We start from the raw sequence: 20,096 nt of genomic DNA, 5'->3' as shown, positions 1-20,096 counted from the left end.
GAGCATTTCTTCAAAAAAAAAAAAAATAATAATAATAATAATAAAAAGTCCTGTAGAGGTTCTTCACAAGGTTTGAGAATGTTCTTCAGAGTTGAGCTTCATACGCAGAATGCAAAGCAGCGCCTCTTCGAAATTAACGAAACCGAAGCTTGAGGCTAGGCACTTCTATCAGCTAAACAGCATTAGTCTTTCGTTTATATGAGTTTTTGCATTTAATGAAAGAATGAAGCCATCTCTCCCTCTGGATCAAATATGTCAGATGCTTGTTATATGTAGCTAAATCCAACTATGATTGAATTCGTTGCTAACAACTCCATCTGAACCTCTGTGATGAATATTAAATCAAAACTGCTCACTGGTAATGTACCAACGAGCATCGGGGCACAAAGCCCCTGAGAACATCATACATATTCTTTTTTTGGTAATAAATTGATATCTCCGCCAGACAGATGGCACAGACGTTTAATTTTTCATATCTCTTGGCTGTTTAAGTCCATTTTATTTCTCAGGCTAAATTTGATTAGATGTCAAGATAGTGCTCGAAATTTGTGCAAACAGCAAAACAAACATGTTTTCCTTTGGGAAAGTACTTAATGACTGAGTAACCATCAAATCCAGAGACGTGATGCTAAATCAAATGCTTTGTTAGAGTACCCAATCTACTTTAGCGACAGCTTCATCAGTTTTCATTGGGAAAAAATGACAGTGCCCAACTCTTTGTCTGAGCTAGTTTTAAAAAAAACATTTATATAACTCTAAATTATCATTGGATGGGCAACATCTGTAATGACTTAATCAAGTCCTGCCTTTCAAATAGCCTTTTTGCTCGTGGCATCACCTAGTAATGTTATGTGCATGTAAATTAGCTGGACCAGCCTGAAAAATACTGTTTCAGTGTGATTTAAGGTAAGAAAGCAAAATGTAAGATAACAGTTTTGTACGTTTTAATTGGTGATTTGATGCGGAGATGTCATCTTGGCAATTTTGATTGAAGCTGTACTTGTCAGACAAGACAATAGCTGGCCAGAGGTCCTAACAAGATGTTTGTGGAGTGAACTGTCTTGCTTCATTAAACACTTTGGTAATGTCCAGTTGTTCCATTAATAATAGTCAAATACATTTTAAATGAATCAGACGACAAACATTTATTCAGGTTAATGTTTATTTGCCTGAAATAATTAGAAAAGCCTAAGTTAATCTGTCATTTCAAGTACATCAAATAATGAAATATTGCATACAGAAAATGTACAAGTGCTTGATTCACATGCAACTGCACTTAGTATACTCCAAACAAAACCCACCAGCTTCAAACTCAAGTTAAACAACGCTAATAAATTAACAAGGCCAAACTTATCGTCATTCTTCAGTGCAGAGATGCCTCAATTTAGGTTTTGAGAAGCTTGAAATTTGAAATTAAACGTTAATCTTTCACGAAACGTAGTGTACTTTCTCGCCAAAACCAGCGTCAAATCTGCAGCATGTATCAACAGTTTTGGGAAACTGACATTAATCTCTATCTGGTTTAATTTCATCTCAACATTTCCAGTTATTCTGAACTCTTAAAATTAAAAAAAAGCATCTCCTCTGATATGATCCATATTATATGATCATTATTACATTGGTTCAACAGTTTCCTGGACTGCACTTCTAATCGGATGGGCCGATCCAACCCTTCACCCTGTTTGGATACTATCAGTTGGCCTTTAGCCGTTTGTTGGCTGCTTCCTGGCTGAGGTCATCTTGCTCTCTCTTGGCACCTCTACTTTTGTCTTCGAGTTGGCGGCTTGTTCCAGGCTCGCCATTAGCCGGCATCTCAATGGTCTTCTTCATCTCTCTCTTTTCTCTCCTCTCCTCCATCTCTCCAATTTCCTCTGCAAACAATGCCTTCAGAGGCCGAATGAGCCGTGGAAGCATCTTGAAATCTCCAAATCGAATCTGTAATCCAAGTCAGAACAAAATGAAACAATGTATCAAATTTTCATTCCAAAATGGAATAAACTCAACTTCAATTTTGTTTGTATTTTATTACTAACATCAGTGGGAGAGGAAGGAGAAAATATCTTAGTAAAGAACTAAGGAAGGAATAAAGAGGGAAGGAAGGAAGGATGGTACGACGGAAGGAGTAAGGAGGTAAAGATGAAAGAATGAAGGAAGGAGTGAAGAAGCTAAAATGTAAGGAAGGAAAGAGTAAAGATGATGTTAGAAAGGAAGGAGTACAGAAGTAATTAAAGCTGCATGCAGCGATGAATGGGCCCTCACACCCTGGTGCACATTGGGGCTGCTGTGCCAGGGGAATGTCTCTCATCACTTTTATTAGCATTTTTAGCACTTAAATGTTGTTGAGTGCATAACAATGTAAAACATGTCATTTCTTGTTGCCAGTAGGTGTCGCTATGACTATAACTGAATATTGGCATATAGAGATGTTCAGGCCGGGACTCTTATAAAACATGTGAAGTTTGGAGCAGATTGGACATTGTATGTATGAGTTATAACAACTTCCTGTTTCATGGTAAAACATTGAAATACGCTAGGTCGCGGACACGCCGTTCAAAGAAAAATCAACAGCTTCGCAATTTAGCATAGCCAAGGCCTTTACGTTAAAATAACCAAATATGAAGAAGATCTGATGAAATCTCTAGGAGGAGTTCATTAAAGTGCGAGGCCTGGAAATGGAAAAATTGAAGAGAAAAATCAAAATGGCTGACTTCCTGTTGGGATTAGGGCTTCTTGGGTTGGATTTCTTACGTGTAGGTGAAACGTAGCGTAAAGCACACATCGTTGAACGTTTGTAGGTGGCGCTATCGAGCCATTTTGCCACAACTAATTCTAAAACCCATATCAGATGTAATTGTTCGCCACTTCTGATGGGTGTGCAAAGTTTCATGAGTTTTTGAGTATGTTTACGCCTTCAAAAATGTGATTCATTTGGGAAAAGAATTATAAACAACTAGAAGAACAATAGGGTCACTCGCACCATCTGTGCTCGGGCCATAAAAAAGGAAGAAAGAATTGAACGAAGGAAGGAATGAAGGCATGAAAATAGGAAGGGAAGTAGAGAAGGAAACAAGGAAAAAAGGAAGCAAGCAATCAATCAATCAAGGAAGGAAGGAAGGAAGGAGTGAGGAGGTAAGATGAGGTGGAACTCCATACCTTCATATGGTCAAAGGAGATCCCCACTTTGCTGTTGAAGTCGTCACTGAAGAGTGGGATTTTAGCGTACCGCTGACTGAAGTGATTCAGGACTATGAATTCAGCATTCATCTTCATTCCGATGCCAATAGCCTGAGATGTGGTGCTGACAAGAGGTACAGACAGAAAATGGTTTGGAAATGGAAGAAACATTCAACCTTTCCGGAGATGATTTCTAATGATTAATGCACACCTCAAACTCGCCACAGTCTGCATGGATCATTGAAGTTGTGTGTTGTAGTTTCTCAGAACAACTACACAACTCACCTACATTGTAATGAAGCAGTGGTTTCACAATCTACACTAAAACTAAGTAATATTGGGGCCATTTTTCTCATATTTAGTGTTGGCAAATACTGCATTTTGCCTTAGTAGTGTAGTACATTTACATTTATGCATTTGGCAGACGCTTTTATCCAAAGCGACTTACAGTGCACTTATTACAGGGACAATCCCCCCGGAGCAACCTGGAGTTAAGTGCCTTACTCAAGGACACAATGGTGGAGGATGTGGGGATCAAACCAGCAACCTTCTGATTACCAGTTCAGTGCTTTAGCCCAAAACCATGCGATTTACCCAAATAGTAAATTTTTCACGATCAAGATCATCTGTTGGATTCCTATCAACGCATCATAGCACTAACCCTTTCCCCAACCCCTGACCCCATCTCTGAAATCAAACGCCAAAGATTGGTTATGTTAGAAGTGCTTCTCTGAGATGTTTTCTGCGAAGTGTTGAAAACACATGTCTGCAAAGCTGAACAAACTTTTACAGACCTGTCCTAAACTCTCTACCCTCACTCAGGCAATCAGTTCCCCACTGAAACCCAAATTAATCCCCCACATAAACTCAAATCAGTTCCTCTCAGAAACTCAGAGCTCTTAAAGGGATAGTTCACCCAAAAGTGAAAACTCTCATTATTTACTCACCATCCCAGGTGTGAATGAATTTCTTCACCAGAACACATTGGAAAATTAAAAAATAAATATCCTTGTGGACCAGTGTCCTGTATGCACATGCCTAGCATTAAAGTCTGACTGAAGAATGCTTTACACTACGAGCCGTTTGTGGTCACATGCGTTTTCGACCACTTTTGAGCACCGAATGTGATTGAAGTGTTGGACTCGGTTTACAACCATCTTTAGTATCGTCCCGTTAAAACATATAAACAGGGTCTTAATCCGGTTGTATGCATGTACCCGTTTCACAGTAGCTGTGCAAGTCTGGCTGTGTTGACCCGTGACGGTGTGGCTATGCAAATGTATCCGTGCTGATGTACCTGTGTCTTTTCTCTACCGCCTCTTCTTCCATCCCGTCTTCCAGCGTGGCTTCATGAATTAAAAGTGTTGCATTTTTGCCTGAGAACACACCAAGAGCTGAATCAATCTCACACACATACATACATACAACAGATAAATTACAGTCGTCATGCAGTTCCATCTTTCCCCCAATTGTAAAAACACACAAATAGCTACACACACTTCATCTTTTCCCTCTAGATATCAATCATTGGAAGTCCAGCAGCCCAACAGCAACCATTGAGACAACAAAGAGCTTTCCTAACGAGCAGAAAGGAACAAACCAACTCCAGCGTTCTGGGAGGGGGGCAGTTCAGGATGAATACTCCCTCAGGAGCCATTAAAGAGCGCTCTGTGTTCGATTACATCACTGATAAAGACAGGAAGCAGCATTTAAACAGCATTCATTCATATCGATCTGCGAGTGCTCACTGAAAGACTCACAGACTCTCAATCTTTTCTGTTGGACTAATGGAGGATTAATGCCCACATTTTTGCAGTGAAAACTGCATTTTTAAGGCAAAACTCTCAGAAGTAGACAGTATTAGTTGTAGAGCTGTTGGAAAAAATTGTTTCTGCCAAGCATTGCGATTCATTCTCAACTGATTCTGAATCGATTCTCAAAAGAATCAGAATCGATTCGGAGTTCAGTTTACATCATGGCAGAGCACTGGTGCGCGCCAATGACAGATGTGGAAACAAAGATGCGAGTTAAGTGCATAAACTAAAGTCAAGTGCACAAACACAACTGTTTGTGCACTTGTATACAAAAGCATCAACGGCAAAAAAGGTGCAGTTACTGTGGTTTGTCTTTGTAAGGCAGTAAAGTGTGTGTGGTACATACCCATATTAGCGAGAGCATCGCATGGCATGGTGTCTCCAGAGAACACGAGCTGCCAGCCAGACTGATGCGTCAAACTGCAGGCATATGCGTTCTTACAGTGACGAACTAAACACGTCTGAAACTGCACACACGGTTATCATTTTAGGGTGAATAATTCCATTAAAGGAATATTCCAGGATCAATACAAGTGAAGCTCAATCAGCAGCATCCAATGGCACTACCACCCCTGGAGTCATGAGTTTGAATCCAGGGCGTGCCTCCAGCCAGGTCTCCTAAGCAACCAGATTGGCCCGGTTGCTAGGGAGGGTAGAGTCACATGGGGTAACCTCCTTGTGGTCGCTATAATGTGGTTCTCGCTCTCGGTGGGGCGCGTGGTGAGTTGATCGTGGATGCCACGGGAATAGCGTGAAGCCTCCACACGCACTAGTACTAGGTCTCCACGGCAACGCTCTCAACAAGCCACGTGATAAGATGCGCGGATTGACGGTCTCAGACGCCTCCACAAACATGGATTGAGGCACTACGCCACCATGAGGACTTAGAGCACATTGGGAATTGGGCATTTGTAATTGGGGAGAAAATAAGGTTACAGTGAAACACTTACAATGGAAGTGAATTTTTTATTTTTTTGTGGTAATCCCGTCGATTGAGCAAAACTTGTATTGAACGTGAAATATTCCTTTTAATTAGGGCTCAAATTATGAAGTGAAAAGTTGTTTAAGATCAATTAAACTTATTGTAAAGAAAAATATTTGTGATTCTTTTTAATCCATGTACAAATCGGTCACTAGATTTTGAAAATCGGTTTTTTTTACCTATTAATCGGCCAGTCCGAGCGGTTCATACACACCTTGAGGAGGTCGTTCTTCTTCAAAACGGCTTGAATGAAGGACTTGGTCTTCACTTTGGGAGTCTCGGCACCGTCACATAAAAACTTAGCTGGGATAACACTGCAACGATCGAAATCAAACATAAAGACTTGTTTTAATGGCTTTATTTTTTTGGGGGGGATTATTGATGGTATTGCAGATATAAAGACAGATAATAGAGACAGTTAAGCAGTCGTTCTTTCATACTTGATCTGGCTGAGTATCTCCTGGCAGTGGTCGTGGTACTGGTTTAACCAGGTCATGATGTGCACAGGAGCGATCAGGTACACGGGACTGAACGCTTTACCGAGACTGTTCTACAACACACAACACATCATTAGTGCACGAACATCAACTTTGCATCAAGAAATAACTCAACTGAATTGGACAAATACGTACCAGAGCTCTCTCGCGCTCCACTAATAAATGAATCAAACCCTGAGTGAACAAAAAAAGATACAGAGCTGTCAGCACACAAGGACGAGTACAATATCCTGTTGAATCAATAAATCATTAAAAGAATAAACGTGCTTTAATAATATAGTAGTGAATGAATATTCACAGCTGGGCAGAATATATACAATATAGCACATCCATGTGCCTCATCAAGACACACATTTTAATTCAAATGACTAGCGGTCGACCGATATGTATCGCAGAGGCCAATAAATCGGCCGATACATTTCCCCGTTTGGCCAATTTGTTTCTTGTGGGTGCCGAAAATCACCTGCTTGCACGTGAAGCGACTGAGACATGTAAACGACCAGTCACGGTTCGTTTTGTTGTTACGTGCCATTGTTTAACTACAATAATAGACCGGGTGTGCAACACTGTGTGGAGTTGTGGTGGCGTAGTGGCTAAAGCACATCACTGGTAATCAGGAGGTTGCTGGTTCATTCCCACAGTCACCACCATTGTGTCCTTGAGTAAGACACTTAACTCCAGGTTGCTCCGGGGGGGATTGTCCCTGTAATAAGTACTCTGTAAGTCACTTTGGATAAAAGCGTCTGCCAAATGCATAAATGTAAATGTAACAGTGTCATTTAAACGGTCCGCATATCAGAGACATAATGTCATTATGAGCTCATAATGTTAAAGTGCTCACCTGTTTCATTCTCCCTCTCTCTCAACAGTTCCCTGTAACTATTAACTGTCTTGTCTAATGACAAAAAGGCAAATATCAATAAGACTAAGAGCATATAAAGTCCGCAAATATGCACATATCTCGTTTAAACAGATGTAATAAACCAACCTCACAAAACTTGAGCAGATCCAGCATCCCGTGGAGCGCTCATAAATCTTCCCCTGAAGCACGTAATCTAACAGTCTCTCCTCAACTGTAACTTCTCTAATGATAAAAGGCAAATGCATATCAATAAAATGTGTATTATATACCGGCTGCAGATATCTCGTTTAAACGAGTGCTCATCTAATGTCTTCTTCTGGAGCGTGTATTCCTTCAGCCAGAATCAAAACATCAGGATCAGGATCAAACGTTCCTCTCACTCACAAATCATGACGGTCAGTCCGTGACAATCCAAGCAGGTGATCCAGGCCGTTTAAACTGTCAGGAGATCGCTGCTCGCGCTGGATCCGTACGAGCGCAACTTCAAAGTAAAAGTGCGTCACGCGTGCTTTAAGTAAATGTCTTATTCGCTATGGACTCTATGTGCAATCGGTCAATCACTACAAATGACTACAACCACCATCCAGTTTATAATTGGCATCCATACGTTCATGACGGCTCTCACCGTGTGATGATCTGCGTGCAGGTGCGACACAAAGATAGTGGAGAGTTTGGAGAGGATCTCGTCCACATCGTCGCCATAGTGACGACACAACTGCCCGAACGTGCCCTCACCGCAGTCCAACAGCAGCGACTGAGACGGGCTGGAGGTCAGAGAGACAATCAAGCGCACACTTATCAAGTACTAGAGCTGTAATTATACACATGCGCTGCATTAATGCAGGTGTGTGTATTTCAGCGCTGTAACTGAGATTTACCTGATATTCACTAAAGTTCCACTGACGTTTCTGATCTTCATGGGCAGAGACGAGCCAGTGCCCAAAAACACAATCTCAGGAAACCGCTCACCTTTGCCAATAAACACAATAAACATCTTAAAATCGGTCAACAGGTCACTCAAGGAATTTGCTCTATGAGCTGATTTAAACCACAAAACTAGGGACTAACGTTCACTGGTTATTTCCTACTCCCAATTCTGACACTGTTGTAATCTGGTAAGTAAGTATTTTTTTATCCATAGTTTTATAATAAACTGCCTCAAATCTGCCATGCCAGCAGTCAAAACCTCTGCTGTAGGACTTTTGCTTCAATCAATAGATTCATTAGAAAAATCGATTAAAATAAAGTGGGGAATTAAACCATTAAATACAGGTTTTAATTAGAGGGAATAAGAAATTAGAAGATTAATTAGGAAATTAGAAAAATCTAACAATTATTTTATTAATTTAGAAAGATGTATTAAAAACAAAAAAGGGAATTTAGCCATTAAATATTTAAATTAGGGGGAAAATATAAATTCAGAAAAATTATAACGGTATTAGAAAATCAAACAAATGTTTCAATCATTTTGAAAAAATAAATAAAAATAATAATAATTACATTAAGTTATGAAATGTAATAATGATTACATATTTAAATTAGTAGAATTTAACAAATTAATTACAAAATATTTAATAAAAACAAAACATATAATTAAAAAAATGTATGAATCAAAATAGGCAATTTTTTCTTTACATACATTTTTTAAATTAGTAGAAATTAGAATATGTTAGAAATCTTTAAATCAGAAAAAAAAACTTTAAATACATTTGAAAAAAAAAAATACTTTCAATGTATATTTAAATTAGGGGGAATTAGAAATAAAAAAAATATAATTAAGACAAATTATAAAATATAAAAACCAAACAAATATTTCATTAATTTAGACAAAAAATAACTATAAAAATATATTAAATTAAATGATGGAATGTAATCATTATAAACATTAAAATTAATAGAATTTAAAAATTAATTACGAAATTAATAATTCCAAAATATTCAATTAATTAAAAAATATATTATAAATTTGAAAAATGTATTAAAAATCAAATCAAATTAGGGAATTTAATATTTAAATACAGATTTTCCTTACGGGAAATTACAAATTAGAAATGTATTATCATACATTTCCAATATTGACACTTTTGAAATTTGGGTACTTAAAAATGCTAAAAGTACTTTTTACTTTTATACCGTAACACCTCAAATCTGCCATGCCAGAATCTCTTCAGTACTATAGTTCATCCAGGTGTGCACATCCAAAACAAATCATCATCTCGCTCATTAAACTTTCCTAAATCACGCTTCTCTTCTCTGATTGGACGAGTTCTGTCAGACGCAGCATCAGTACAGAGTGACTGTCCAGACTACAGAAAGTTTTACTCTGAGAACATTAAATGTCAAGCTGCAGAAGTCCTCCTGTCTTTCTCCGTGTACTAATCTAATACTTCCTTCTCTCTCGCTTCTCTCAGTCTCGGTAGGACACTCACCAGACGAGGAGATGGATTCAGCCGCCTGGAACGTCCTGCACTCCTCCACTGCCTGTAAGAAGTTTGGCACTTCAGCTGCTTCCTTCACAAACTCTTCCGAGTCGCAGGACGGGATGGCATCTCTGCACACACACACACACACACACACACACACACACACACACACATTTAGAAAGAAGTAAAGATTCGCAGAAGTTAAAAAAAGTGATAAATGAGAAGTCTGACTCCTTGTAACTTGTTCATAACAATGTGATGAAAAGGAGCCTAATAAAACGCCATTAAAGAAATGTTCCCGGTTCAATCCAAGTCACAAACAGTGAAACAGAAAAGAAACAGTACCGCCCTCTACAGGCCTTAACTCGCATTGAACCCAGAACTGACCGTTGCCACTCCAGTTTGGGCCGAAGTTGAAACTTTAGGAGACACTCGGCTCTGATGTTAGGAACATGAAGAGAAGCCTGCGGCTCCTAAACACACACACACACACACACACACACACACACACCTATTAAACAACTAATACATCTTTCCTCCGAGATCAAAAACATGAAATAAATATTAAACAAATTATATGAAGTACATAAACTTCATATTAAATATAATAAATACTTAAATGTTACATCAAATGTAAAACAATAAATAACTAAATAAAACATTTATTTAATATAATATTTAATATTTTAATATAATATTAATAATATATATTTTTTAAATACAATAAATTATAAAAAATAATGTGCAATTCAACTAGGAAATTTAAATTGAATTAAATTAAACATTTAAATTGGGGGAAATAAAAAAAGAAAATAAAAATCGAACAAATATTTAATAAAATTATATAAAACTTCAAATAAAAAAAAGAAAATGTATTAGATCAAATTAAAGATTTTAATCATTATGTACTTATTTTAAATAGGGTAAATTAGAAATGAGTAAATTCATGAATTTGACAATCAAATAAATGTTTAATTAAATTAGAAAAACATTAAACAAATTATATAACATAACATAAAATTAAATTTGGGAATTTTAACATTAATAAATACATATTGTAATTAGGGGGAATTAGAAAAATGTGTTATGTAACAAGAAAATCTAATAAATATTTAATTGAATTATAATTATTAAATTATTTTATAAATTAGAAAATATAAATTAGGCAATGTAATAAATAAATACATATTTAAATTAGGGGAAATAAAAAAGAATTACAACATTTACTTAAGAATTATTTTTTTTTATGAACAAATAAAAAAAAACCACTAAATTAATAATAATTTTTTTTTTAATGAATGAATAAAAAATACTAAATTTAAGAATATTTTTTTTTTTTAATGAATGAATAAATAAATAATACTAAATTTAATTAAGAATTGTAACCATTAAATACATTTATAAATAAGGGAAATAGGAAGTTAGAGAAAAAAAAATAAAAAATATTACGTTTTGTTTTTGTTAATTATTAAATTAGGGAATTTAACTATTAAATACATATTTCAATTAGGGGAAATGATAATATGTATTATGAAATGCATTTTTATATCAATCCACATTAAATGAGATCAGAAAGAGCCGAATATGTTACTTTGGTTCTGTAGAGTTTGAGCTGAGGGAAGATCTCGGGGTGAATGAGGTTCAGCTGCGCCTGGAGTTTGTGACTGCGAGCGTTATGATGCGTGTACGTGTGCTCGTTCATCAGCAGATGCTCAGTGCTGCTGGGAAACCTGACAGAGAAAACACCCGTCACACCTCGTGCTCACAGTACGATCAGATGTGTGTGCGTAGCTCAGATGTACCTCTCCATCCAGCTCTTGTACTGATCCCGGTTCAGAACCGACTCTGGGCTCATGTGAACCACCAGAGCGGCCGAATCTTCAGACCCCCCAGTCTGATACCTGCACGCATGACAATATTAGCAGCAGTTATTTATTGATAGTTCAGAGGTTTACACGCGGGTCTTGACATCATCTACGAATCAGACATCTCTTCACCTTTGTAGAACGGGATTGGTGCAGAGCGGCTCTATGAACTCCTCTGATGGACAGTCCAGCACTATGAACACTGGTCCAGGATCAGCTGGAGTGCACAGCTCCTCGGGACGAATCTGTAACACACAGCACACAGGAATGTTTTTGCAAGCAGTTCAATTTGACTTGTTGTAAAGTGATGTGGGGGGTGTTGGTGTCACCTCTTTTCCATCATGTGTCACAGTCTTTCCTGCTTTAAGAGCGTCGATTATGGGTCCAATGGCTGCTGTTCCTCTACAGAGAAAACACAAGAGTGTAATTGTGCTGTAAACTATGACAGGACGACAGATAACTGAACTGATCTCAGACACTTACACTGGCAGGCCCATCTCTTTAGCTTTCAGTGCCAGGAAGTTCCCTTTTTTGGCGTGCAACTAAACAAATGTTGGATAGGACAGAAAGTGGGCATCAACAAAGAGTGACGAGAACCGTGAAGCAATGTTAAGTGTTTGATTTAAAGTGATTATTTCTGCTCACCTTGCACACATAAGCCACCACAAGAGATGAATCTCGAGTAGTACTTCCTCTGCCATCTGGGGGGAAACATCATACAATTTCGGATTAAACGCATTAATTCTTTACGTGGCTAAAAACAACAAAAAGAACAAAATAAGTCTAAATGTGCTTAAAACCACTAATATATATATATATAGTGTGACCGGGTGGAGGTCCGGGTCGGGTCGTGATGCCACAGTCCCGTCCCCTAATCAGGCAACTCAAGCCTCAGAGAGGGATAAAGGCCGACTGGGGACGGCAGTGGGACAGAGAGAGTGTTACGGGCAGCTGTCCGACACCTGTGTGTGTGTGTTTGACTTTTTGTTTAGTTCTTCATTAAACTATTATTTATATCATCAAGCCGGTTCTCACCTCCTCCTTTCCATTAATCCCTTTACAATATATATATTTATAATTATAATGCTATATACTGTGTGTGTGTATATATATGAAAAATTAACAATAATATAATTTAACATTTAATGTATACAGTATTTTGTAAATAAAAATACATTAAATAATATTTATATATATTAATAGATTAGAAAAAGATGATAATTATGTTCAGTAAAAATAAAAGATATTGATAATAATCAAAATCTATTAAAACTTTATATTATTACACTGTATATTATACAAATACATAAGAAAAATAAACTATATAAAATTTAAAATATAATGCATATACCACAAATAACATTTTACAAATATTATAATATAAAAAACTAAAATAACATGAATATTAGAAAATAGTAAAACTCAATAAAATATTATATAAGATATGAATAATAATATATTTAAACACTTCATTATATATAAATCATACTTTATATGAAAATCAACTATAACATGCTTTAAATATAATATATTAATAACATTATACTAATAAATAAACATAAATAAAAGGAATTTTATATTTATTAAAAACATGACATTGTATATAATAATAACATATGAAGAATAAACAACAACATGTGTAATTTAAATATAATGAAGATACCATAAATACAATAATACAAATATTAATAAACTAAAATAATATGAATATAATAGAAAAATATATATTTAATATAATTTTAAGATTTAAAAACAAATTGATGGTAAATCTATTAAAACATCATTTTTAAACACAGTATACATAAAATATATTTATTTTAATATAATATACTGTATATCAAAAACAATTATATAAATATTATAATACGTAAAATATTCAATAAAATATATGAAAAAAAATGTTTAATATAATTTTAAGATTTAAATAATAATTGATTGTAAATGTATTAAAACTTAATTTTTAAACAGTATACATAAAAATATGAATTAAAATAATACATTATAACATTTATTTTTATATAATATACAATTATATAAATATTATAATATGTCAAATATAAAAAAATAATATGAATATATTAGAAAACATTAATAATGTTCGATAACATTATGAAGATATTAATAATAATTAATTGTAAATCTATTAATACATTAAATGATATATATATATATATATATATATATATATATATATATAATATAAATATATTTTTTAATATAATGCACATTTCAAATACAAATACAATAAATTAAATATAAAATAATGTAAAAAAAATATATGTAAAATATATCTTCATTAATAATAATATGTAAAATATTAATAATTAATTGTAAACCAACGAGAGGTCTTGACGGGTGTTTCAGCTGATTTTTTGCTTAAAGTGATTTCAATAAAACGTTGAAGATTTGACCAAATAAATAGGGCAAATTAGCTTGACTTTATCCAAAGCGTGAGTTGCATCCCTGTTAAAGCATTTCATCGGTACATTTCCCAATAAACTACAATATAACAGGATTTACAGGTGAAACTCGAAAAATTAGAATATCGTGCAAAAGTTCATTAATTTCAGTAATTCAACTTAAAAGGTGAAACTAATATATTATATAGACTCATTACAAGCAAAGTAAGATATTTCAAGCCTTTATTTGATATAATTTTGATGATTATGGCTTACAGCTTATGAAAACCCCAAATTCAGAATCTCAGAAAATTAGAATATTACATGAAATCAATAATAAAAAAAGGATTTTAAATACAGAAATGTCGGCCCTCTGAAAAGTATAATCATGCATATGTACTCAGTACTTGGTTTGGGCCCCTTTTGCATTAATTACTGCCTCAATGCGGCGTGGCATGGATGCTATCAGCCTGTGGCACTGCTGAGGTGTTATGGAAGACCAAGATGCTTCAATAGCGGCCTTCAGCTCTTCTGCATTGTTTGGTCTCATGTCTCTCATCTTTCTCTTAGTAATGCCCCATAGATTCTCTATGGGGTTCAGGTCAGGCGAGTTTGCTGGCCAATCAAGCACAGTAATACCATGGTCATTGAACCAGGTTTTGGTACTTTTGGCAGTGTGGGCAGGTGCCAAGTCCTGCTGGAAAATGAAGTCAGCATCTCCATAAAGCTTGTCTGCTGAAGGAAGCATGAAGTGCTCTAAAATGTCCCGGTAGACGGCTGCGTTGACTCTGGACTTAATAAAGCACAGTGGACCAACACCAGCCGATGACATGGCTCCCCAAACCAACACAGACTGTGGAAACTTCACACTGGACTTCAAGCATCTTGGATTGTGTGCCTCTCCATTCTTCCTCCAGACTCTGGGACCTTGGTTTCCAAATGAGATGCAAAATTTGCTCTCATCAGAAAAGAGGACTTTGGACCACTGAGCAACAGACCAGTTCTTTTTTTCTTTAGCCCAGGTAAGACGCTTGACATTTGAAGCCCATGTCCAGGACCCGCCTGTGTGTGGTGGCTCTTGATGCAGTAAATCCAGCCTCAGTCCACTCCTTGTGAAGCTCCCCACACATTTGAATGGCCTTTTCCTGACAATCCTCTCCAGGCTACGGTCATCCCTGCTGCTTGTGCACCTTTTTCTTCCACACTTTTCCCTTCCACTTAACTTTCTATTAATGTGCTTTGATACAGCACTTTAAGAACATCCAACTACTTTTGCAATTACCTTTTGAGGCTTTCCCTCCTTGTGGAGGGTGTCAATGATGGTTTTCTGCACAACTGTCAGGTCAGCAGTCTTCCCCATGATTGTGAATTCAACTGAACCAGACTGAGAGACCATTTAAAGGCTCAGGAACCCTTTGCAGGTGTTTAGCTGATTAGAGTGTGACACTTTGAGCCTACAATACTGAACCTTTTCACAATATTCTAATTTTCTGAGATTCTGAATTTGGGGTTTTCATAAGCTGTAAGCCATAATCATCAAAATTATATCAAATAAAGGCTTGAAATATCTTACTTTGCTTGTAATGAGTCTATATAATATATTAGTTTCACCTTTTAAGTTGAATTACTGAAATTAATGAACTTTTGCACGATATTCTAATTTTTCGAGTTTCACCTGTATATTTGGATTACAATTTTTTGATACGTTTCATGCACGTCCAGCAAACCCATATGAAGCCCGTCTCAGGTGTGTCGTCTTACCTGGACTCGCTGCTCGTCTGTTAGCGTTCAGAGTCTCCTCTGAATCCTCCAGTCTCTTGAGCGCCCCCCTCTGACTGCTGTGAGGACTGCAGCTGCGGACAGACCCGGGGGAACGTCTGCCCTCACCTTACACAACACACAGACACGGTGCCGTTATTTACTGCAAACAGATCGCACGCATCCGCCTTTAATGTTCGGGGTTAACACTCACAGACTACGGGAACTTGAGTGACAGTCATGGTGTCGTCTTTATATTGAGGTTCTGAATGAGGTCTCGCAGCTGTGGATCAAACAGAGAAAGAGAAACTTCTAGAAAGCAGTCGGAGGATAATTGCAGGACAATGTGGAAAGATGGATCCAGAGGAGTAACGGTGCGCTTTACCAAGTTTAATGTCATCAAGCGGTCCTGAAAACACTCGAATGGCGCTTAGATATTTCTCCTAAAACAACAGATCAGTCAGACACAACCACATATCATATACAGGTCTGCAGACAAGGAGCGTGTTCAACAGAGGGATCAGTGTGTGACACGTACCAGCTGTGGCGGTCCTGACAGGACACACTGAGGGACTCCGGTGTCTTTGAGCGTCAGTATCATTCCTGCAGACAAAACATTGAATTAACATCTTCAAATGTGAGAGATTCAAGTGATGTAAAAGAGTCAATGGCTGACCTGATAAACCCCCGACAGTGTCCCAGCTCATCCTGGTGAGGAAGATGTTGTCTAGACGAGCGATTTTCAATCTGCACACAATAAGGAGCACAAAGAGGAACAGAGAGATGTATTCAGCAGTACTTGTGTTGGGCTCTGAGCATGATGTTATTATGCTGTTACACGTCGATCAATGTCTGCTATTAGATGTTGCTCTTGTAAGTGTCATCATTACATACTTGTGTTCCTGCATGAGTCTCTGTGTCCCCTCTCCACAGTTAAACAGATACCTGCAATGCACGAGAGAGTCACTTAATTCATCTTAAAACATTTAAAAGTTACAGTGATACTCCATTATTTACAGACGACCCTGGGAATATTCAGACACATGTTATTGCATATATTTAATGTATAAATAAAGCTTTTTCAAATGTGTGTGTGTGTGTGTGTGTGTATATATATATATAATTCAAATGATTTAATACAATATACACGGTAACACGTCATAAAACCTGTCATTAATAACATTAATGGTCAACAATGTTTTCTTATATATCAATAAATACATTTTTTGTAATTATTAATTATAGTAAAATATTTAAATAGCAACATTGTTCAAATTAAATGTTCAAAAACAAATATTTTATTATATAATGCCTAATTCATTCAAATATATTATTCATATAATATTTATATTTGGTCATTTTACTATAATATTTTGTCTTATAATTGTCATATTTTAATGTGAATGTACATAAATTAAGAATTATATAATAAAATAATGTTTATAATATTTATCAATAATGCCATTTTAATATTCAATGTTGAACTCAGTGTTAATATACTAACAAAACTGCGATTCATTTCTATTATTAACTATTATAACTATTATTGTACTTATTAACTACTAATAATGTTAATTATGGGCGGCATTATGAAGTGAAACAATCTCATGTAGCATTTATATGCATATATTTACATTTATATGCATGAATTAAACCATATATAATGATTAATGTAATGATTTTTATAAATAACTTAATTGTAATAATCAATAATGTTGATATTTAATTATAATATTACCATTAATAGATTTATTAATAATTTCACACTTAACTACTGTATTTATAATGTTTTTATGGAAAGTTTTACCTTTAATTTTGTATTAAATTATTTGAAATGTCACAATATTTATATTTATATTTATTTACACGAGTGTACATGAATTAGACACTATATAATATTTATTAATGAACATTTAATTGTATTAATAATTGTAATTAAATGTAATAATAAAATACTACAATTATAACAGATTATTATTTAACGACACAATTAAACACTAGATACTAATTAATTTATTAGAGTTTTAACTATTATATCATATTCAAATAATTCACAATATTAACATTTCTAAATGTACAGGTAAATATTCATGAATTAACACTATATAAAGTCATGTTTGCTATAATGCATTTATAATAACCATTAATGATGATAATAAATTAAATAAAAATTATTATATATAAATAACATTGTTAATTTAATAATGTTTTTAATGGATCAATTCATAATATTTAGATTCATGTATATTTACATTAGTGTAAATTAATTGAGCATTATGTAATAATATATATATATATATATGTCATTTTAATATTAATTTATATTACAATTATATGATATATTAAATATAATATATATTATATGAATAATGTAATTTTAATATTTGTATTTAAATGTATTATAAATACTAATCATTTATTGAAAATTAAATTATAGCCAATTAATTCATATTTTCTTACAAGAGATATGACGTGTAGTATTCAAATCGCTTGAAACCTCATGAAACTTTATAAACTTCTTATACTTTCATATTCACATTATTATGTTCATCAACTGCTTTGAGACTTTCTACAGAGCTGTGAAAAAGTAATTGCCCCCACCCTGATTTACTGTTTTTGTGTATTTCAAACTAAATTGTTTCAAACAATCTAACAAAATAAAGGCAATTTCAGTAAACACAAAATACAGTTTTTAAATGATAATGTTATTTATTGAAGCAAGAAAGTATCCAATACCAATTGGGACTGTGTGAAAAAGTATTAGTCTTGTTTTCCATTTAAAATTGTCTAAAAATCCTTAAAACAAGATATATTTAATTGAGAAGCAACATATAAGATATTCAGACTCGCTTTAAGAGGATGTATCTTAAATATACAGTAAGTGTATTTTATATATAAGTGTATTTTTCACTTGGTTATACATCTGCGAGTGCATTAAAGATAAAAATATACTTATATTCAAGATCTGTTCTCTAAAAGCAAGTCTAAATATCTCATATGTTGCTTCTCAGGTCAGTGCATCTTTCTAAAGGACTTTTATATATTTTAAAATATTTGTATTTTTAATATTATATTCAACATTTTCAGATAATAAGTGTTTCTTCTGCTTAAAGCTGCTAAAGTTAATGTATGTTGTTTTACATGAGTTTTAGATATTTGTTTTGTTGCCGTGTATAATGGGGGTGAATACTTTCTGTTCACTTCAATCCATCTTTAACTCACTATAAAACAAACTCTCTCTTGAGTCTCTTATTAATAAATAATCTCTCGCATCAATAAAGGTCACTGTTCGTGACTCCACTATCAGAAAGACAGCGGGCAAAAATGCCATCCATGGAAGATGCTGTGGCAGGACCTTAAATGGGCAGTTAATACTTGAAAATCCTCCAATATGGCTGAACTAAAGCAGTTCTGCAAAGAAGATTGGGACAAAACTCCCCCACAGAGTTGTGAAAGATTGATCTCCAGTTATCAGAAGTGTTTTGTTGCAGTTGATGCTGCTAAAGGTGGCACAACCAGCTATTAAGTTTAAGGGGGCAGTTAGTTTTTCACATAGGTGATATAGATGTTGGATAACTTTTTGCTTCTCTCTCATATATATATATATATATATATATATATATATATATATATATATATATATATATGAAGAAATCAGGAATGGGGCAAATACTTTTTCACAGCACTGTATAATGATTTTATAAATGTTCTTAAAGCAAGCTAATGTAAAGTGAGGCAGCTTTATTTTATGTATTTTTTTACATATGACTGGGATATTTTGTTATTGTGGTTATACCTGTTATACTCAGAGAAGACATACAGTGAAGCTCCATTATCTCGACTGCCCGCCCCGACCACCTGCACATAGACGGTGGAGGGTCCGTGCAGGTCGCCCTGCCTGCGGTTCTCCTTCATCTTCACATGTCGCAGTGTGTCTTTAGGAGGTTTGATCTTTCTGGAAGTGTGTGTGGCCATTAGTTTCACACACTGAGACACTGATCTGTGCAGTAAAGTCGCTTCACCGCCTCTAAACACTCTACATGTAAATACTGTACAGCGGAGAGCCGCAGCGAGCATAATAAACACTACAGCGGAATATCAGAGCGATCATCACCAGCGAATAAAATATATTACAGCAGATGTTCAGACTGAGCCTGTAGCGAAAAGTGAGTTGAAGGACTGTCACATGTGTGTTGATCCTCGACGCATTGTTTCCGGCTCATAATGATGACGTCAATAATGGCAGTTGCCTTAGAAATATAATTAAATAGAATGGCAATGGTACATGGGTTTTCATTTTTATAAAATTTATTAATAATTTA

At 35.1% G+C, this 20,096-nt stretch overlaps 1 protein-coding gene across 1 annotated transcript; it reads right to left on the bottom strand.

Annotated features, from left to right (window-relative positions):
- Window positions 1-1,156: 1,156 nt before the first annotated feature.
- On the bottom strand, window positions 1,157-19,982 carry elac2 (elaC ribonuclease Z 2). The gene is made up of 24 exons (XM_052132007.1): window positions 19,571-19,982; window positions 16,669-16,719; window positions 16,451-16,521; window positions 16,313-16,377; window positions 16,160-16,217; window positions 15,989-16,057; window positions 15,778-15,903; window positions 12,263-12,318; window positions 12,101-12,159; window positions 11,947-12,019; window positions 11,750-11,862; window positions 11,555-11,653; window positions 11,344-11,482; window positions 10,140-10,225; window positions 9,759-9,880; window positions 8,208-8,298; window positions 7,955-8,093; window positions 6,603-6,641; window positions 6,411-6,520; window positions 6,185-6,284; window positions 5,335-5,455; window positions 4,472-4,550; window positions 3,154-3,298; window positions 1,157-1,935 (listed from the first exon to the last, which is right to left on the bottom strand). The coding sequence occupies exons 1-24, from the start codon at window positions 19,849-19,851 to the stop codon at window positions 1,693-1,695; spliced, it is 2,535 nt and encodes an 844-aa protein (XP_051987967.1). The 5' UTR covers window positions 19,852-19,982; the 3' UTR covers window positions 1,157-1,692.
- Between the last annotated feature and the right edge of the window lie 114 nt (window positions 19,983-20,096).

The sequence above is a fragment of the Xyrauchen texanus genome, chromosome 8 (assembly GCF_025860055.1).
Source record: "Xyrauchen texanus isolate HMW12.3.18 chromosome 8, RBS_HiC_50CHRs, whole genome shotgun sequence".
In the NCBI taxonomy this organism is placed as follows: Eukaryota; Metazoa; Chordata; class Actinopteri; order Cypriniformes; family Catostomidae; genus Xyrauchen; species Xyrauchen texanus.
The sequence above is the reverse complement of the archived record's forward strand: the minus strand, read 5'-3'. Positions and strand labels throughout refer to the sequence as shown.

Coding starts and splice junctions, on each gene's coding strand:
- elac2 (XM_052132007.1), bottom strand. CDS start 19,851: ATGCTCGCTGCGGCTCTCCGCTGTACAGTATTTACATGTAGAGTGTTT. Junction 12,160..12,262: donor TGGTGGCTTATGTGTGCAAG/GTGAGCAGAAAT, acceptor ACATTTGTTTAG/TTGCACGCCAAAAAAGGGAA. Junction 6,642..7,954: donor TGCACGCAGATCATCACACG/GTGAGAGCCGTC, acceptor TTGTTCACTCAG/GGTTTGATTCATTTATTAGT.